This window comes from Panulirus ornatus, chromosome 47 (genome assembly GCF_036320965.1).
Source record: "Panulirus ornatus isolate Po-2019 chromosome 47, ASM3632096v1, whole genome shotgun sequence".
Classification (NCBI taxonomy): domain Eukaryota; kingdom Metazoa; phylum Arthropoda; class Malacostraca; order Decapoda; family Palinuridae; genus Panulirus; species Panulirus ornatus.
The window spans coordinates 9,643,231-9,662,428 of NC_092270.1; the positions used below are offsets into that span (position 1 = coordinate 9,643,231).

The window sequence follows — 19,198 nt, forward strand, 5'->3', positions numbered from 1 at the left end:
AATGTGAATAAGAGCAAGGTTATTAGGTACAGTAGGGTTGAGGGACAAGTCAGTTGCGAGGTAAGTTTGAATGGAGGAAAACTGGAGGAAGTGAATTGTTTAGATATCTGGGAGTGGATTTGGCAGCGGATGTAACCATGTAAGCAGAAGTGAGTCACAGGGTGGGGGATGGGGCGAAAGTTCTAGGAGCGTTGAAAAATGTGTGGAAGGCAAGAACATTATCTCGGGAAGCAAAAATGGGTATGGTTGAAGGAATTGTGATTCCTTCAATGCTATGTTGTTGCGAGGCGTGGGCTATAGATAGAGTTGTGCGGAGGAGGGTGGATGTGTTGGAAATGAGGTGTTTGAGGACAATATGTGGTGTGAGGTGGTTTGATCGAGTAAGTAATAATAGGGTAAGAGAGATGTGTGGTAATAAAAAGAGTGTGGTTGAGAGAGCAAAAGAGTATGTTTTGAAATGGTTTGGTCACATGGAGAAAATGAGTGAGGAAAGATTGACAAAGAGGATATATGTGTCAGAGGTGGAGGGAATGAGGAGAAGTGGGAGACCAAATTGGAGGTGGAAAGATGGAGTGAAAAAGATTTTGAGCAATCGGGGCCTGAACATGCAGGAGGATGCAAGGAGTGCAAGGAATAGAGTGAATTGGAACAATGTGGTATACCTGGGTCGATGTGCTGTCAATGGATTGAACCAGGGCATGTGAAGCGTCTGAGGTAAACCATGGAAATTTCTGTGGGGCCTGGATGTGGAAAGGGAGCTGTGGTTTCGGTGCATTATTACATGACAGCTAGAGACTGAGTGTGAACAAAAGTGGCCTTTGTTGTCTTTTCCTAGTGGTAACTCGCACACAAGAGGGGGGGAGGGGGTTGTTTTATATAATATTATTATTTTGCTTTGTCGCAGACTCCTGCGTTAGCGAGGTAGCGCAAGGAAACAGACGAAAGAATGGCCCAACCCACCCACATACACATGTATATACATACACGTCCACACATGCAAATATACATACCTATACATCTCAACGTTTACATATATATATATACTCACACAGACATATGCATATATACACATGTGCATAATTCATACTGTCTGCCTTTATTCATTCCCATCGCCACCCCACCACACATGAAATAACAACCCCCCTCCCCCCCTCATGTGCACGAGGTAACGCTAGGAAAAGACAACAAAGGCCCCATTCATTCACACTCAGTCTCTAGCTATCATGTAATAATGCACCGAAACCACAGCTCCCTTTCCACATCCAGGCCCCACAGAACTTTCCATAGTTTACCCCAGACGCTTCACATGCCCTGGTTCAATCCATTGACAGCACGTCGGCCCCGGTATACCACATCGTTCCAGTTCACTCTATTCCTTGCACGCCTTTCACCCTCCTGCATGTTCAGGCCCCGATCACTCAAAATCTTTTTCACTCCATCTTTCCACCTCCAATTTGGTCTCCCACTTCTCCTCATTCCCTCCACCTCTGACACATATATCCTCTTGATCAACCTTTCCTCACTCATTCTCTCTATGAGACCAAACCAATTCAAAACACCCTCTTCTGCTCTCTCAACCACACTCTTTTCATTACCACACATCTCTCTTACCATATTATTACTTACTCGATCAAAGCACCTCCCACCACACATTGTCCTCAAACATCTCATTTCCAGCACATCCACCCTCCTCCGCACAGCTCTATGTATAGCCCATGCCACGCAACCATATAACATTGTTGGAACCACTAGTCCTTCAAACATACCCATTTTTGCTTTCCAAGATAATGTTCTCGACTTTCACACATTATTCAACACTCCTAGAACTTTCGCTTCCTCCCCCACCCTATGATTCACTTCCGCTTCCATGGTTCCATCCGCTGCCAAATCCACTCCCAGATATCTAAAACACTTCACTTCCTCCAGTTTTTCTCCATTCAAACTTACCTCCCAATTGACTTGTCCCTCAACCTTACTGTACGTAATAACCTTGCTCTTATTCACATTTACTCTTAGCTTTCTTCTTTCACACACTTTACCAAACTCAGTCACCAGTTTCTGCAGTTTCTCACATGAATCAGCCACCAGCGCTGTATCATCAGCGAACAACAACTGACTCACTTCCCAAGCTCTCTCATCCACAACAGACTGCATACTTGCCCCTCTTTCCAAAACTTTTGCATTCACCTCCCTAACAACCCCATCCATAAACAAATTAAACAACCATGGAGACATCACACACCCCTGCCGCAAACCTGCATTCACTTAGAACCTATCACTTTCCTCTCTTCCTACACGTACACATGCCTTACATCCTCGATATATATATGTATTAATGCATTTTGATACATAACACACACTGATAATGAACAAACTTTAAAAGGCACGGAAAAATTAAAACACCAAATTTAAAGGGATGTCAATCGGCTCTGTGTTGCCAGTTTGGAAACACTCATCAATAACATCATATACATTATCTGTGCATTGTAATCTGTAACACTCACTTATACAGCACTTTCTTACATAATATCATCAGAATACCCAAAGCTCTCAACCTATCTATTTCTCTAATGCCCATTCCCTTCAGGAATTCCCATCAAGAAAGTGACCACAGCAAAAGAGTTTCCTCCTATCCCCATTCTCACATGTGTCCTTTGCATACACTATTCCATGCACTTTGCCTCCATATCTCTCCTTTTAGTACTCTTCCACTCTGTTTCCCCATGTCACAGGTGGTCTTCCTCATACTAACTCCTTTAATCATACTGTCATACACTCTCCTTGTAAGCACCCAATATAAGTAATGTTGAAAACATAGTAAAGGGAGAAAAAAAGAGGTAAGTGAATCAAGTGGGTGGCAACCATCAGCTGACTGAGTCAAGCACATGTGTGAAGTTTCAGCCTGCCACTGCATGGGGGATTCTTCTTACAAGACTCTGGTTTCATTGAGCTGTTTGGGACCTTTGAATTGTTTTGCAAAAACCATTAGGAAAACCTTTTCATTGTTGTTAACTGCATGTTGCTATTTCAGGATTCTCCTGGTTATTGCAGAAAAGGAATTGAGAATCAGTTTAGTTATCTGAACAGACTGAGTCTGTGGCAGTTATGAACATTGGTACTTGATACATAAAATCAATCCCTTAAATTCGTTTCATGTGCTTCTAGTTCCTTATTAGTTACTATGCACAAAAGTTTAGATAGATAAGATTATTGATTGGAAATAGTGAAAAAGCATTAGAAATATGAATATCCTTTAGATACAATGATTTAGCAAGAGAATTATCAATAGTTTTGTGCTGTAAATTGGAAATAGTAGAACTGTGTCCTTACTTGTAAGGCTTTCAGTTGTTTTCTGTTTAAATCACTTTTTAGATAAATGTCTGACATTATTGCCTACTCTTCATTTATTCTGCCTTAGATGTGAGACTATTAAGGGTTTAGAACTGTAAGTACTGGATTCATGAAAGTTAGTGTGATTTTAAGGAAGCTCTTGCTCTCTTGATTTCCCATTGAATTTAAAACATGATATTTCTAAAATGTAAGGGAGTGAAATTCTTTTTGATTAAGATGTTAATAAAGGAAAAAATAATTGTGTTGTGATGTTTGAATTGTGGTATCCTTTCAGATCTGATGAGAATAATTGTCAGCTTGAGTGTACAGACCTGGAATTTAAATGTAAAACCACTGGCAAATGTATCAATATAGCTTGGAAGTGTGATGGAGATAAGGATTGTCGTGATGGCTCAGATGAGGATGACTGTGGTAAGTATTCACGTAATAACTTCTTTTAGAATTGTCATTGTGCTGTTTTTCATGTGAAAAATGGAATGAGAAACTGATGAATTTTTTGATACAGTATACAGACCATGAAAGTAACTAATGCATTACAGAAGTTGAAATACCACAGTTAGTGTAGTAAGGAAAGTAGGTAGCATAAGAAATATAAGATGGAAAAATAGGATGAGCTACAGTGAAAAATTATCTTTTCAGTTTCACATAACATGATATAACAGACAGCCCTCTCATGTTTGTTTCTATAAACCACAGACTTTGTGATCACTTACCATTCTTATAGAAAAAATTAGAGAGAGGCCACTGCTGTCCATATTATTGTCAGACCTGTTGATGGGAATAAAAGAAATTCCATTCTTTCAGTGATGCTAGTTCAGTCTCTTAAAGGAAAACAGATATTAAGAGTTGGGATAAAATAAGAAAGTAAGGGGTTCCACACTCAAGCTATAGACAGAAAAACAAAAGTAGATTGTTTAGTCTTCATGTTAATCATGATCACAATATTTGGTTAGTAGTTGTCTCAGATGGAGCATGACCTAGCCAGAAGAGGAGGTACAGTACAAAAGCTACTGTATTACATGAAAGAGAAGAAAGCAGTATCGCAATGAGAGATGAAAGGATTTGATAAGGTGCTTTGCTTTTAAATGAGCTCTGATTTAAAAGGAAAGGGGAGGAAGAGCACCTCTAGATGTGTTAGCAGTACTCCACACAGAACAGGTATACCAACTATATAGTTTTAATACCTGCTCTGATGTTCACAATGTCCAACACAAGCGAAGGTGGCATCAAGGACAGATGACTGAGCCACATTACTGTCGAACATAATGTATATTTACAGTGATGTTATGGAGCAGTAGTTCACTTTTAGTGTAATATGTTATTGCAAGCTGTTTATGATTTTTACTTTTTTTTTCTTTCTTTTTAATGGCCCAGTGATAATATATAACTCAAAGGTGGGCAGAGCTTTGAAGCAAAGGGAAATGAGGCATATTATGCATTCCTAGGAATGATGGGGATGAGAATTCTTCCCTAACTTCTCCAACCTATTATAAAAGTTGATGAACAGGGGCAGAAGCTAGGGGCTCAATACCCTCCCCTCTTGTATTACAGCTTTACAAAACCAAGAACAAAAGTAGGGTTTTGTCCTTGAAGGCTCAAGGTGGGATGGTTGAATGTGTGTGTGGATGTAACCAGGATAAAAGTAAAAGGTAGGTGCTATGTTTCATTATAGAAGCTTCATTGTTTTGGATCTGAATAAAACCAGTTTAAAGGGAAGGGAAAATAATAATTAAACAATTTTAAGGGGGTAAGTTTTGGAGTTTGTGGAAGGTTTTATTTGATAAGTCATCTCTTTTGGACTCGAGCAAATTTGCTGCTTCCCCCTTCAAATTTTTTAAGTTTTTATTATTTTTTTCCATGTCAGCTTTATCTTTCCACAGACACCACACATGCAGAATACCAAATAGTGAAACACCAGATAGCAGTGTGTAGGTTTATGCAGTGTGACTAACAGCAGACAGTATGGGTAATCAAGCAGTATGCAGTTTGAAGTGAGCACTACACATTAGCCAAGCCTGATGGCAAAATCTTACTGTACATACTTTTAGTTACTCCCCTTTGTTACCTGCACTTCTGACACAGATTCTATTAATTAATCTTTCTTCATTCATCCCCTCCATATGTCTAAACCATTTCAGCTTACTGAAATGTCTACTTATGCAGTTCTCTCATACAGTGTCATTCCTTAGACAATCAATCCATCTTTCACACCACATGTACTCTGGCAGTTGATCCTCAACACACTCACCCTTTTGTTTGTATTCAAAGCCCAAGACAAATCAATACAACACTCAGGACTACTATACCTTCAAACATATCCTTTTTCTCCAAACATACACTGATTTGTCCCTCCACTTGCTTCGTAATGCACCCAGGACATTAGCCTCAATCATTCTGTGTAAGTTTGAATGGAGATAGACCTAGAGGAAATGAAGAACTCTGGGTACCTACAAATGGACATGGATGGAACCATTCAGGCTGAAGTGAGTCACAGGATAGATGTTAACCTTATTTGAGATTAAACTTTGGTTATTTAGATATGTATTTTTACTTAGTCAAGCAAATAGTTTGATGTAATTTTTATCAAATACAATTTTACCCCTTCTGACAGCATTTCCATGCAATTGACCAATTCGTAAGCTTGTTGGAAAGTTTCATCCTTACCTCAGAGTTTAATGGTGGAAAAATTACATTACTTTCATAAAGTGATAATTCCCCTAAGATTGTATCCAGACTTCCAGCTAACATGAGAGATGCAATATAATCCATTTCTTTCTCCTTACAATTAATGCTGAGTTGAATTCTCTGGGACGCTTCTCGTCTTCCATTCTGGTAGAGGGTATCCATATCCAGTCATCTTTCAGAATTCTAAGTTCTGAGTAATGTTTGTACTAACATATATAGAATTCTTCAATGTTTGATGTGAATTTTTCCCTTTAATATTTTTTTTAATTTTTTTGTGCTTGCCCCAGTTATCTTATAAGTAATCATCATGATATCAGGAGTACTAATGTTGGTAAATCTTTTTATTACTACCATTTTCAGTTAGGAATTTGAAGGTTTTTTTTAATGTTCACTGAGACTTTCATACCTTCTCTGAAGTCTTTTGAATTGGCCATCTCAGTTAAGAAACATTTATGTTGGTGTGAACAGAACTATAAAAAGCTGTTTGATATCTAGAAAATTTCACTTTTTTCTTTTTAAGGGTCTTTTTTTCTTGTAAAGTAGGACCCTTCCCATCAGTATATGCTTCATTGCACTTGATGAGACACTGAAGGACAACAGTTTGGATGTGACAGGCTTTTTGAAAAGGAAAAAATGTCTCGGTACCTGGAATGGTGTCTTTCTCCTGTTATCCAGTTGCTCCCATTTGATTTTTTTAATTCCTAACATAATTGTCCTTTACTTTCAGTGAACTGCATATTCAGACATTCCCTCTTCCTCATTGACTCTCCATTACTGCATTACTGTACAATACTACTTTCCATTTTCTTTTAATGTAAAATTTTCCACAGACAATCGGCCATGTGACAAAGAAACGGAATTCCATTGCAACAATGGTAAATGCATATCCAAGCAGTGGTACTGTGATTTGGACAATGATTGTGGTGATCATTCTGATGAACCTGCATTCCTCTGCCGGCAAAAAAACTGCACCGAAGGATGGCGAAGGTGAGAATGACCAAAGGTTGCTATTGAAGAAACACATGATTATGCATTAGTGACCTTGGAACTCCTTTTGTTTGAAATAAACAAATGGTTGAGCTTGTGGGATATTTCAGAGTGTGCTTTTGGGATGAAACCTTGAATTCCTCTGGACTCCTCTTGGGGTGGAAAATGTCAAGAGCCTTGGAATTTGGGTGTAAATGACAATTAAGAGAGAGAAATTCTGTTTATCTATCATCACCACCTCATTTCTAGTTCTATTGAGCAGATCAAGCACATATAGTCTTCTGACATAACTTCCACATCTTCAACCCACATATTAACCTCCGTACCCATATAGTAATTTTTACTCTTTTTTTCAAACTAAGTTGATTCATCAATTGAAGCCAGTACCTGTGTCCAATACCTCCCCACACAAAATGCTTTGATTTAGTCCACACCTTATTCATCATGTAGCATCTTCATCTGAAGTCTCCTTAGGCCTAGTGAATTCTCTCAACATTTATCCATCTTTTTCATGGTCTTCGTCTCCTTTCTTCTGTACTATTTTCTATATTTTTCAAACAGTCATCTACAATAAATTCTTTCTGTCCAAACCATCCTAGAATACTTTCATATGTGTGCCTTTCTAGTGATTTCTTCTCTCCACTTATCCTTATAATGTATTCTTCTTCATTTTGTTTATACCTGTAAATCCAACCATACTACACAAGTTGTCCATCTCATCTGCTCTCATTTCATACCTGTCCTGACCAATATACACTTGAGTGTCACATGGATACATCATTGTTATGACAAGTATGCCTTCATGCCTGTCCAGTTCACCAGAACTTTCACTCCACTGCCATATTTCCTCCTTATATTACTGTACTTTGAATTTTAGCTTTTCCACTACCATCTTTACAAAACTTTACTCCAGTTTTGCACTACACAGACTGATTGTACACACTGATATCCCATCCCTTTCAAAAACTGGTGTCTCACTTGTATTTGTGTTCACTTTCAGCATTCTCCTTCATGCATAATGAAAATGGCTCACCATTCTCTCCAGCCCTTCGTCTGATTTAGTTAACAGTAAAGCACTGTTCATACAGAAACTACATGAACTTTCATGTTATCTCATGCAGTGCTAAGGAAGCTAATTCTTGTGTGATTCTTATACCACTTTTGCTCCCTTTCCCTTCATTCAGTAGAACAGATATTGCCTTTGTCCAGTCATTAATCACCTAACCATTTATCCATGCTACTGTTTTCAGTTTCCATATACACTCCAAAATTTTTTACCTCTGCTCCACCATCTCGCTCACCAAGCCACCTATACTCCCAGCTTTTTCATTCTTTAAGAGCTTCATTGCTCTTTTATTTACTTCCTCCTTTGTCAAGTCATCCTCTCCCATATACCTTTATATTTCTACCCTTGAAGAAATTAGGATTAAGATGTAAAACTGAAATAATTTTTCTTATGCTGTTTCATTTATGAAGTGTTGTTTAACGCACACATGTACACATCCCAGCATACTTTACACTTATTGATTTCTTGCACTAATTAATTCCTTGTGTATCCTCGATCTTATCATTTTGAAAGATTGTTTGTTTACTACTTTTCTTCCTTGAGATGGTAGACCCTAATTTCTTTACATTTTCAATGGCCTTTACAAACTGGATGAATGCAAAGTAGATTGTCCATTCTTGATGCCTCCTTGGAAAGGTAGAAAAAGCGGTTGAGGACAGAAAAAAGTAGAATAGTACACACATTTGGAAATATATTGATATGTTGGGATAGTGAACACACCTGCAGATGTTTTTGATGTAAGAAAGCAAAGTGGTAAGAAGCAAAAGTGGAAAAGAAAAGAAAAAACTCCATGACCACATTTTAGGGTCTGGATCAAGTTCATGTAAGTTGATGTTACAGCTGATCTAAGTGCATCTCAGTGGCAGAGCAAACTTTTTACTGTGCCTTAGAAAAACCATGACATTACAACATAGAAAAAAAATGCCTCAAGTCTTAACAGAGACAGTTACTCGATGGTCACACAACCCTGAATAATCATACAATCATTACAAGTAAGATAGTTAATTGTATTCAGATGATTTGTACACAAATTGTATATAATTCTGAAAAGCATGATTGTATGAAAATAAGAGAAATATTATTTCTTAAGGAAGTGAAAATACTGTTAAGTATCTGTGGTATCAGAGACCTCATGCCTCTGCTAAAACTTCTGCATGTATAACTTAATTACTTTGAATACCAGCAATGTAATTTTACCATCAGCCTTTTATATGTAGCCATATATGGAGTCCACTCCATCCTACTATGTGACTGGAGAAAATGAACGGATCAAATTTGAATTTTAGCAAACTAACCTGCGAAAATAGAGCATACACCTTAACAACCATGAAAATTTGAGGAAATTGAAATATAGGACTGCTTGTATGCTGTGGAAAGTCACAAATATGCAGCCAAGGTGAAGGAAGTGGGCAGTTATTTTGATTCTGCCCATAACAAACAAACCAGCATGAAGAAAGATCCATGATGTCCCATATTTCATGTGTGCCAAACCTGGAATAATACATACATGCATAAACAGTTACAAAGCAATGAACAAATTAGAATCGACTTACTATTGGCCAGTCACAGGTGATGGATGAAAAAGGTGGAGAAATTTAGTAAATCTCTTTGCACACTTGTAAGACCAGTGTCAATATTGTGCACATTTAGTGAGTTTGTTTCCTTCTCAACATTTTACGTGCCTTCTATCAACCCACTGTAACTTTTTTGTGCTTGTTCAACATATCCCAGATTAGCAAAGTAGCACCAGGGACAGATGAAGAAAAGGCCTCATTTGCATACATCCATTCTGTAGCTCTTATTTGTAATGCACTAAAACCACAGACCCCTGTCCATACTCAGGCCCTACAGACCTTTTCGTAGTTTCCTCCTGACTGCTTCACGTGTCCTTACTTAAACCTTCTTACTTCAGGTACTATCTTAGTTTTTCATCTTTGGACTCTCTCAGTATTTAATTTTGAAGACCTAGTGTTGGATGTAAAATTCCTTAGGGCAACTTGTATTGCAAGGAAGGTTGATCATGTAAGGAATGACGGTGTCAGAGAGAGATATTGTGGTGAGTGCAATGTGATTGAGAGGGCTCACCAGGGTTTAGATATCTGGAGGGGATAATTAAAGACTGACTGACCAAAAGGTTATGTGTGTCAGAAATGGAGATGGAGAAGGCATGGGAGAGGAGAATGAAAAGGAGGTTTCAGGATGAAGTGAAGAAGACTTTATGGTACTGGATCTTGAACATTTAGGAGGGTGAGGGGCAAACTTTGGGTGAAATTGATTGGATTGATAAAGTATGTCAAAAGAGATTGCAACACTGTATTTTGAATAGAATAAAGGAAATCCAAACCATGGTGAGTAAGGACCTGGTTTTCCAATTGAATTTTAACCAAGAATTGTTAGCTTCCTCTTGTAACAAAAAAAGGGAATTAGAGATAACCACAAATCCAGTCAGTGTAATGCGTAGGAAGATAGTGAGAAAAGGAAAATAAGACCAAAAGCATAGATGAAGAAAGGGAGGGAGACTTTTGCACAAGTAATGATATCGCAAAAAAAAATTGGCTGGTGTAAACAAGCTAAACAGACATGAATCAGTAGAATGAAAATCAGACACCAACAGTGCAGAAACAAAAAGGGAAAAAATAAGGTAGAAATATGCTACTTTGGCATGACTGGCAGTTCATGGGGAGGTGCAGATTTTAGTACAAAAATGGAAAAGATCACTCCTATAGAGGCCAGTGCTAGTTTGAGGACAGATCAAGGTCACACATCATCCAGAAATGCATACTATTAGGCTTACTAAGTGTTATGAATAGCATGACAGAAATAGGATGAACATGAATTTCAATGTTACTTCCACCAGTTAGACAGAGGATGCAGCAGATATTATTTTAGACATAAATATGGGAATAAGTGAAGATAGAGAAAGAGAGAACTTCTATTCAAGGTGGCAGACAAACTGAAAACTTATATTGTAACACTACTGGGACTCATCCATCACAGCAAACTGAGCACAGCAAAGGTGCAGAAAATATTTTAAAACTCTACGTCCAATTAACCAGCTGGAAATATAATATTCATCATATTTCTTAACATTATCCCTGGGGATAGGGGATTAAGAATACTTCCCAAGTATTCCCTGTGTGTCGTAGAAGGCGACTAAAAGGGGAGGGAGCGGGGGGCTGGAAATCCTCCCCTCTCGTTTTTTTTTTTTTTTTTTTTTCCAAAAGAAGGAACAGAGTGAGGATATTCCAAAAAAGTTGTCAGTTGTCAGTGGCAAAATACCTGAAGAAATTTTGTAAAGATTGTCAAAAGAATGGCATGTGAAGTTTAAATTGAGAACTTCTGTTACCATTGACTCTCGAGGACAGAGGAGAGTATATATTACGATGATCATAAGATAAGCAAAGTATTAAAGAAGTAGTATGAGTTGATGTTCATAAAGTCACAAAAATATTGTAAATGGAACCCAAATGTTTTCTGAAAAAGTAATTCCCCCATTCTCCATGCTTCATATAGCAGGCTTCATCACATCAATGGACACTGAAAGGGCTCTTGACAGTATACTCGGGCATTCAAGCATTAGGACCTGACATTTGAGTCGTTCTTTTTAAAGAAACTCAAACCGACTCTGATAGAGACACTAAATATTCATGAAAAAGAGCTGGTGTGGACAGTGACATAAACCTAAAAGACTAAAACTGAGTCACTCCCCATTGACATTAGGAAAGTAAAAAAAAATCCAAAATCTTCTAATAAGTATCCCAACATGACAAAACATTTTGAGAGTCAGAAATATTATATTTACTGACTACACAGAAGCAAATGGTTACACTACCTAGGGCAGCAGAGCTTCTTGACAAAAAGAGCATATTCTTTTCTCTGCTGCATGACTACATATGTTGAATCTTTAGAGTCACTTGAAAACAAAGAAAATATCAGTGTAATACAAACTTTGCAAAAACCCTTGAGAGTTGGAACTATGTTTGTTTAGCACAAAATATGTAAATGGAAATAGCCAGCAAGGGTCTACAACTTAACAAACATATCAGTACACATTATAATTCAGATGCTTTATGGTATTTCCTCAGTGAGAAACTTCTCCACAGGGAACTGGACTTAAACCTTTCCTTTTTTTTGTTTTTATGTTTTTTGAGATGATAGTATAAACCAAAGCCTTGTGTCATATGAAAGAGACATTCACAGATGGGAGAGATGAAGAAATATAATGATATATGGAACCCAGGACACAAACATCGCATGTCATTCAAGAAAAATGATAGGCTAGAATCCTACCAGCCTTAGAGACAATGAAGAGTAAACCAGTGACAGCACTTTTCAAGGCATTCATACCATCTGAAATGCAATACTGTTTTGTACTTAAAGGCTGTTAAAATTGCAGTTATAAAATTTGCAGAGAATATTCATAGTCCATTGTGACTGTCAAAAAATCTAAATTACTAATAACAGTTGAAAGGACTGAGACTATTTTCCAGAGAAATACATCATTCACAGCAAAAATATTAAAAGTCATGGTTATCAATATTTGCTGCCTGACAGGCATAAAAAAAAGCATAAAGATAAAACATAACTGTGTAATCATGCATATCCTGGCACTGTTTACGTCTCTACCTGATCATTGTGGACTGTTGATTGTAAAACATTTAAGACTTGCTAAACAAATCTGCGAAGTGTACATGACCAGCCAGATTGTGGAAACTGCATACACTCCTTGACTAGCCAAGCTGTTTGAACTGCTTGACTGATAATAAAGCAAACTAAGCTATTGGGATAGGCAAGCCTTCAAAACTTATATACAGTAAATTAAGTTACTCTAGAAATGCATATATCTCTTGAACTTTATGTTTTCTGCTATTTCAGTTACTTCAGTTTTAATGTTAAGAAATCAGTTTCATATTTTGTTTCCTTTAGTCCTCCAGAAGTGACTTGCAGGATATTCATCAGCATTAGCACTTTGCACTTTGACCTCATACGTATCAGTTCAGTTCTGTATCTGGGCAAATTGTGGCTGCTGTTACTGCTAGATATAGCCAAGATCCATCAGTTGAACATAGTAGAAACACAAGAGTAAGCTGAACTTGCCAAGCAGATTGCCACCCCATGGAAATTAAGAAACCGTGTAAAGGGTTTTAGAATTTTAGTTTTGTAGGTCATGCTTCCTATTCTATTCTTTTAAGATCATTTCTTTATTTCCTTCTTTAGATCTCTTGTTAGTTTGGTTCTGGGAAATACATCTGAGATAGCCTTTCAAATATCAATTTAGAATTTCAAAAGTTGAAATTTTCCATGAATTATTTTATTTATCTATATTCATTTATTATACTTTGTCGCTGTCTCCCACATTAGTGAGGTAGCGCAAGGAAACAGACGAAAGAATGGCCCAACCCACCCACATACACATGTATATACATACACATCCACACATGCACATATACGTACCTATACATCTCAACGTATACATGTATATACACACTCAGACATATACATATATACACATGTACATAATTCATACTGTCTGCCCTCATTCATTCCTGTCGCCACCCCGCCACACATGAAATAACAATCCCCTCCCCTGCATGTGCACGAGGTAGCGCTAGGAAAAGACAACAAAGACCACATTCATTCACACTCAGTCTCTAGCTGTCATGTATAATGCACCGAAAACCACAGCTCCCTTTCCACATCTAGGCCTCACAAAACTTTCCATAGTTTACCCCAAACGCTTCACATGCCCGGGTTCAATCCATTGACAGCACATCAACCCCAGTATACCACATCGTTCCAATTCACTCTGTTCCTTGCACACCTTTCATCCTCCGGTATGTTCAGGCCCCGATCACTCAAAATCTTTTTCACTCCATCTTTCCACCTCTAGTTTGTTCTCCCGCTTCTCCTCGTTCCCTCCACCTCTGACACATATATCCTCTTTGTCAATCTTTCCTCACTCATTCTCTCCATGTGACCCAACCATTTCAAAACACCCTCTTCTGCTCTCGCAACCACACTCTTTTTATTACCACACATCTCTTTTACCCTTTCATTACTTACTCGATCAAACCACCTCACACCACATATTGTCCTCAAACATCTCATTTCCAGCACATCCACCCTCCTCCGCACAACTCTATCTATAGCCCATGCCTCACAACCATATAACATTGTTGGAACCACTATTTCTTCAAACATACCCATTTTTGCTTTCCAAGATAACGTTCTCGACTTCCACACATTTTTCAACGCTCCCAGAACTTTCGCCCCCTCCCCCACCCTATGATTTACTTCTGCTTCCATGGTTCCATCTGCTGCCAAATCCACTCCCAGATATCTAAAACACTTCGCTCCCTCCAGTTTTTCTCCATTCAAACTTACCTCCCAATTAACTTGTCCCTCAACCCTACTGTACGTAATAACCTTGCTCTTATTCACATTTGCTCTCACAGTGATGATACATCAGTGCTGTATCATCATCGAACAACAACTGACTCACTTCCCAAGCTCTCTCATCCACAACAGACTGTGTACTTATCCCTCTTTCTAAAACTCTTGCATTTACTTCCCTAACAACCCCATAGATAAACAAATTAAACAACCATGGAGACATCACACACCCCCGCCGCAAACCAACTTTCACTGAAAACCAGTCACTTTCCTCTCTTCCTACATGTACACATGCCTTACATCCTCAGTAAAAACATTTCACTGCTTCTAACAACTTGCCTCCCACACCATATATTCTTAATACCTTCCACAGAGCATCTCTATCAACTCTTATCATATGCCTTTTCCAGATCCATAAATGCTACATTCAAATCCATTTGCTTTTCTAAGTATTTCTCACATACATTCTTCAAAGCAAACACCTGATCCACACATCCTCTACCATTTCTGAAACCAGGCTGCTCTTCCCCAGTCTGATGCTCTGTACAAGCCTTCACCCTCTCAATCAATGCCCTCCCATATAATTTACCAGGAATACTCAACAAACTTATACCTCTGTAATTTGAGCACTCACTTTTATCCCCTTTGCCTTTGTACAACGGCACTATGCAAGCATTCTGCCAATCCTCAGGCACCTCACCATGAGTCATGCATACATTGAATAACCTTACCAACCAGTCATCAATACCGTCAACCCCTTTTTTGATAAATTCCACTGCAGTACCATCCAAACCTGCTGCCTTGCCAGTTTTCATCTTCCTCAAAGCTTTTGCTACCTCTTCTCCATTTACCAAATCATTCTCCCTAACCCTCTCATTTTGCACACCACCTCAACCAAAACACCCTATATCTGCCACTCTATCATCACACACATTCAACAAACCTTCAAAATACTCACTCCATTTCCTCACATCACCACTACTTGTTATCACCTCCCCATTAGCCCCCTTCACTGATGTTCTCATTTGTTCCCTTGTCTTACGCACTTTATTTACCTCCTTCCAAAAATCTTTTTATTCTCCCTAAAATTCAATGATTCTTTCTCACCCTAACTCTCATTTGCCCTCTTTTTCACCTCTTGCACCTTTCTCCTGCCTCTTTCTTTTATACATCTCCCAGTCATTTGCATTATTTCCCTGCAAAAATCATCCAAATGCCTCTCTCTTCTCTTTCACTTATCTTACTTCTTCATCCCACCACTCACTACCCTTTCTAATCTGCCCACCTCCCACGCTTGTCATGCCACAAGCATCTTTTGCGCAAGCCACCACTGCTTCCCTGTATACATCCCATTCCTCCCCCACTCCCCTTACCTCCTTTGTTCTCACCTTTTTCCATTCTGCACTCAGTATCTCCTGGTACTTCTTCACACAAGTCTTTTTCCCAAGCTCACTTACTCTCACCACTCTCTTCACCCCAACATTCTCTCTTCTTTTCTGAAAACCTCTGCAAATCTTCACCTTCGCCTCCACAAGATAATGATTAGACATCCCTCCAGTTGCACCTCTCAGCACATTAACATCCAAAAGTCTCTCGATCGCGCGCCTATCAATTTACACGTAATCCAATAACGCTCTCTGGTCATCTCTCCTACTTACATACATATGTATATCTCTCTTTTTAAACCAGGCATTCCCACTCACCAGTCCTTTTTCAGCACATACATCTACAAGCTCTTCACCATTTTCATTTACAACACTGAACACCCCATGTACACCAATTACTCCCCCATGTGCCACATTACTCACCTTTGCATTCAAATCACTCATCACTATAACCCGGTCTTGTGCATCAGACTACTAACACACTCACTCAGCTGCTCCCAAAACACTTGCCTCTCATGATCTATCTTCTCAAATTATTTTATATTTTGCTTTATTCAGATTATAGAATGCAATATTGAAAGAATAGAAAGTATGCTAGGATAGATGATACATCCCTGTTGCTGCTTATTTTTACTGTGCAGTGTATTATTAATTAAGAATCTATGGCACCATTCATAGTATATGAAAATCTGTGTTATATTGTCAACATATATCCAGTATTATTTTGTAATTTTTCCAAATCTTGAAGTTTTAATAATTATTACAATTATACAGGTGTCCAGGTCGTACAAATTATCGTTGTATACCAGAATGGCTGTTCTGTGATGGTAAAGATGACTGTCGTGATAACACAGATGAACAGCTTGAACACTGCCCCAAGTGCCATGAGAGTGGGGATTTCCAGTGTAACAACAGACGCTGCATCCCCAAGTAAGTATTTGCTTGATTCTTTTGATAAAAGTGATTCTATACTTAAACAGTGGCATTTTCTGCTTTCATCACAGTTACATACTCTTTTAAAGTGTCATCAGGTATTTTGTCTTTTAAAATATGTTTCCATGATTATTCCATAATATAGGTAGATTTTCAGTCAAAATTCCTAGGGACCAAGAAATTCTTTTTGTTTAGATGTTGATCTTTCTGATGAGCCCAGATTGGTATTGTATCTGTATACCTGGTGTAATTTTTACTTATTTTTTTATTTCTTGTAATATATGTAATTCTTTTTCATACATGCTTGCCATTTGCTGTGTGAGCAAGGTAGCATCAACAGAGCCTTAGAGGGAAAAAATTCTCACTTGAATACTTGATCTGTTCTTTCTTTTGGAAAATAATACAGCAGGGAAGGAATTTTTGCCATCCTGTCCCACCCCTCTGCTGATACTCCTCTTCCAGCTTTTGTCTTGACAGGAATTCAGTGAAAAACTATTCATCCCATCAGCTTTCCCCAGTCATACTCCCTAACTTGAGCCGTTTTCTCTTTCACCACAGTTTTGCCTTTTTCTCCTTTAGATAGTCTGTTATTTGATGAATGGTTGACATGATTATTCCTTACTGCTTGACCCTGTGATAAATGCCCTTGAAAAAACAAAAAAGTATTTGTGAAGATTGGTGTACATACTAAGGCACATGGCTGCACACATATATTCTTTTAGCGTATCCACTTCCATTAGTGTGCATTTTTTTTTTTTTTTTTTTTTTTTTTTTTTTTTTGCTGTCTTCCGCGTTTGCGAGGTAGCGCAAGGAAACAGACGAAAGAAATGGCCCAACCCACCCCCATACACATGTATATACATACATGTCCACACACACAAATATACATACCTACACAGCTTTCCATGGTTTACCCCAGACGCTTCACATGCCCTGATTCAATCCACTGACAGCACGTCAACCCCGGTATACCACATCGTTCCAATTCACTCTATTCCTTGCCCTCCTTTCACCCTCCTGCATGTTCAGGCCCCGATCACACAAAATCTTTTTCACTCCGTCTTTCCACCTCCAATTTTGTCTCCCTCTTCTCCTCGTTCCCTCCACCTCCGACACACATATCCTCTTGGTCAATCTTTCCTCACTCATTCTCTCCATGTGCCCAAACCATTTCAAAACACCCTCTTCTGCTCTCTCAACCACGCTCTTTTTATTTCCACACATCTCTCTTACCCTTACGTTACTTACTCGATCAAACCACCTCACACCACACATTGTCCTCAAACATCTCATTTCCAGCACATCCATCCTCCTGCGCACAACTCTATCGATAGCCCACGCCTCGCAACCATACAACATTGTTGGAACCACTATTCCTTCGAACATACCCATTTTTGCTTTCCGAGATAATGTTCTCGACTTCCACACATTCTTAGGTCATGCATTATTAACAGTGGATTTTACATTCATATGCTTTTGCATTAATCCATTATTATGTTGGTAACAAGCATCTGCTGGTGTGAACAAAGTAAGATACATTTCAAGGTGAGATGTAGGAATGAGTTATGGATTGTGAAAGAAACACTGTGTTTGATATGTTTTTTACTTCCAGAGTTACAAGTTGAATAAAGAATAAACTTTTTTGCTACGTTCAAATAATGCTACCTAGCTAGTGCTGGAAATAGCAAGCAAGTAAAAATCAGATGAATGGTATTGTCTGCTTTAAGTATTTTTAGATTGTTTTGAAGGATACATCAAAGGAATTGAGTAGCAAATTAACAAATATAGGGAAAAAAAAAATGTGTAAAGGCCAAATTATTTTGAGTGTGTTGGTTCTTTGTGGACAAGTTGATGAAATGAAGGAAAGGTAAATGTTACTCATTCATTAATGCTTTTTTCAAAATCTAATATCCTATTTTCAGACGCTGGCTTTGTGACTTTGAGAATGATTGTGGTGATAACTCTGATGAGAATGAGGATATGTGCCGCAACCAATATCGTGAGTGTTCAGAAAGTGAGTTCCGCTGCAACAATAACAAATGCATCCCAAGCCGATGGCGCTGTGACCACGACAATGACTGCGGAGACAAATCTGATGAAGAGAAATGTAGTGATCATACATGCAGGGTGAGAGTGAATACTGTAAAGTAGTTACAAATGAAATACTGTACAGTTGGGGTAAACACAACACTTTACAGGATCAATTTTTTTGGTTTTTGCTTCCAGGAGCTGATTGCTTGTGTGCCCAACCACTAGCTAGACCACACAATATTTGGCAAGCTACTGCTTCACATGATTACTGTGTGACCATTAGAAACTCAAGGGTGGGCTGTTTTGATAACTGCTTCTTTCCTTACAACACAAAGCTTGAGAACTCTCCACCTTTTCATGTCTTTCT

The 19,198-nt window shown here is 38.4% G+C and overlaps 1 protein-coding gene across 1 annotated transcript; it reads left to right on the forward strand.

Moving 5' to 3' along the window:
• The first annotated feature begins 3,584 nt into the window (after positions 1 to 3,584).
• LOC139763538 (uncharacterized) lies at positions 3,585 to 18,966 on the forward strand. Its single transcript, XM_071689732.1, has 4 exons — positions 3,585 to 3,762; positions 6,867 to 7,023; positions 16,642 to 16,797; positions 18,723 to 18,966. The coding sequence occupies exons 1-4, from the start codon at positions 3,600 to 3,602 to the stop codon at positions 18,949 to 18,951; spliced, it is 705 nt and encodes a 234-aa protein (XP_071545833.1). The 5' UTR covers positions 3,585 to 3,599; the 3' UTR covers positions 18,952 to 18,966.
• The last annotated feature ends 232 nt before the right edge of the window (positions 18,967 to 19,198 follow it).

What these genes read in the sequence shown, in the direction of transcription:
- LOC139763538 (XM_071689732.1), top strand. Translation starts at nt 3,600, where the DNA reads ATGTTTGAATTGTGGTATCCTTTCAGATCTGATGAGAATAATTGTCAG. An exon ending in TGCACCGAAGGATGGCGAAG is followed by an intron (nt 7,024 to 16,641) that starts GTGAGAATGACC and finishes ACAATTATACAG; the next exon opens with GTGTCCAGGTCGTACAAATT. An exon ending in AACAGACGCTGCATCCCCAA is followed by an intron (nt 16,798 to 18,722) that starts GTAAGTATTTGC and finishes TCCTATTTTCAG; the next exon opens with ACGCTGGCTTTGTGACTTTG.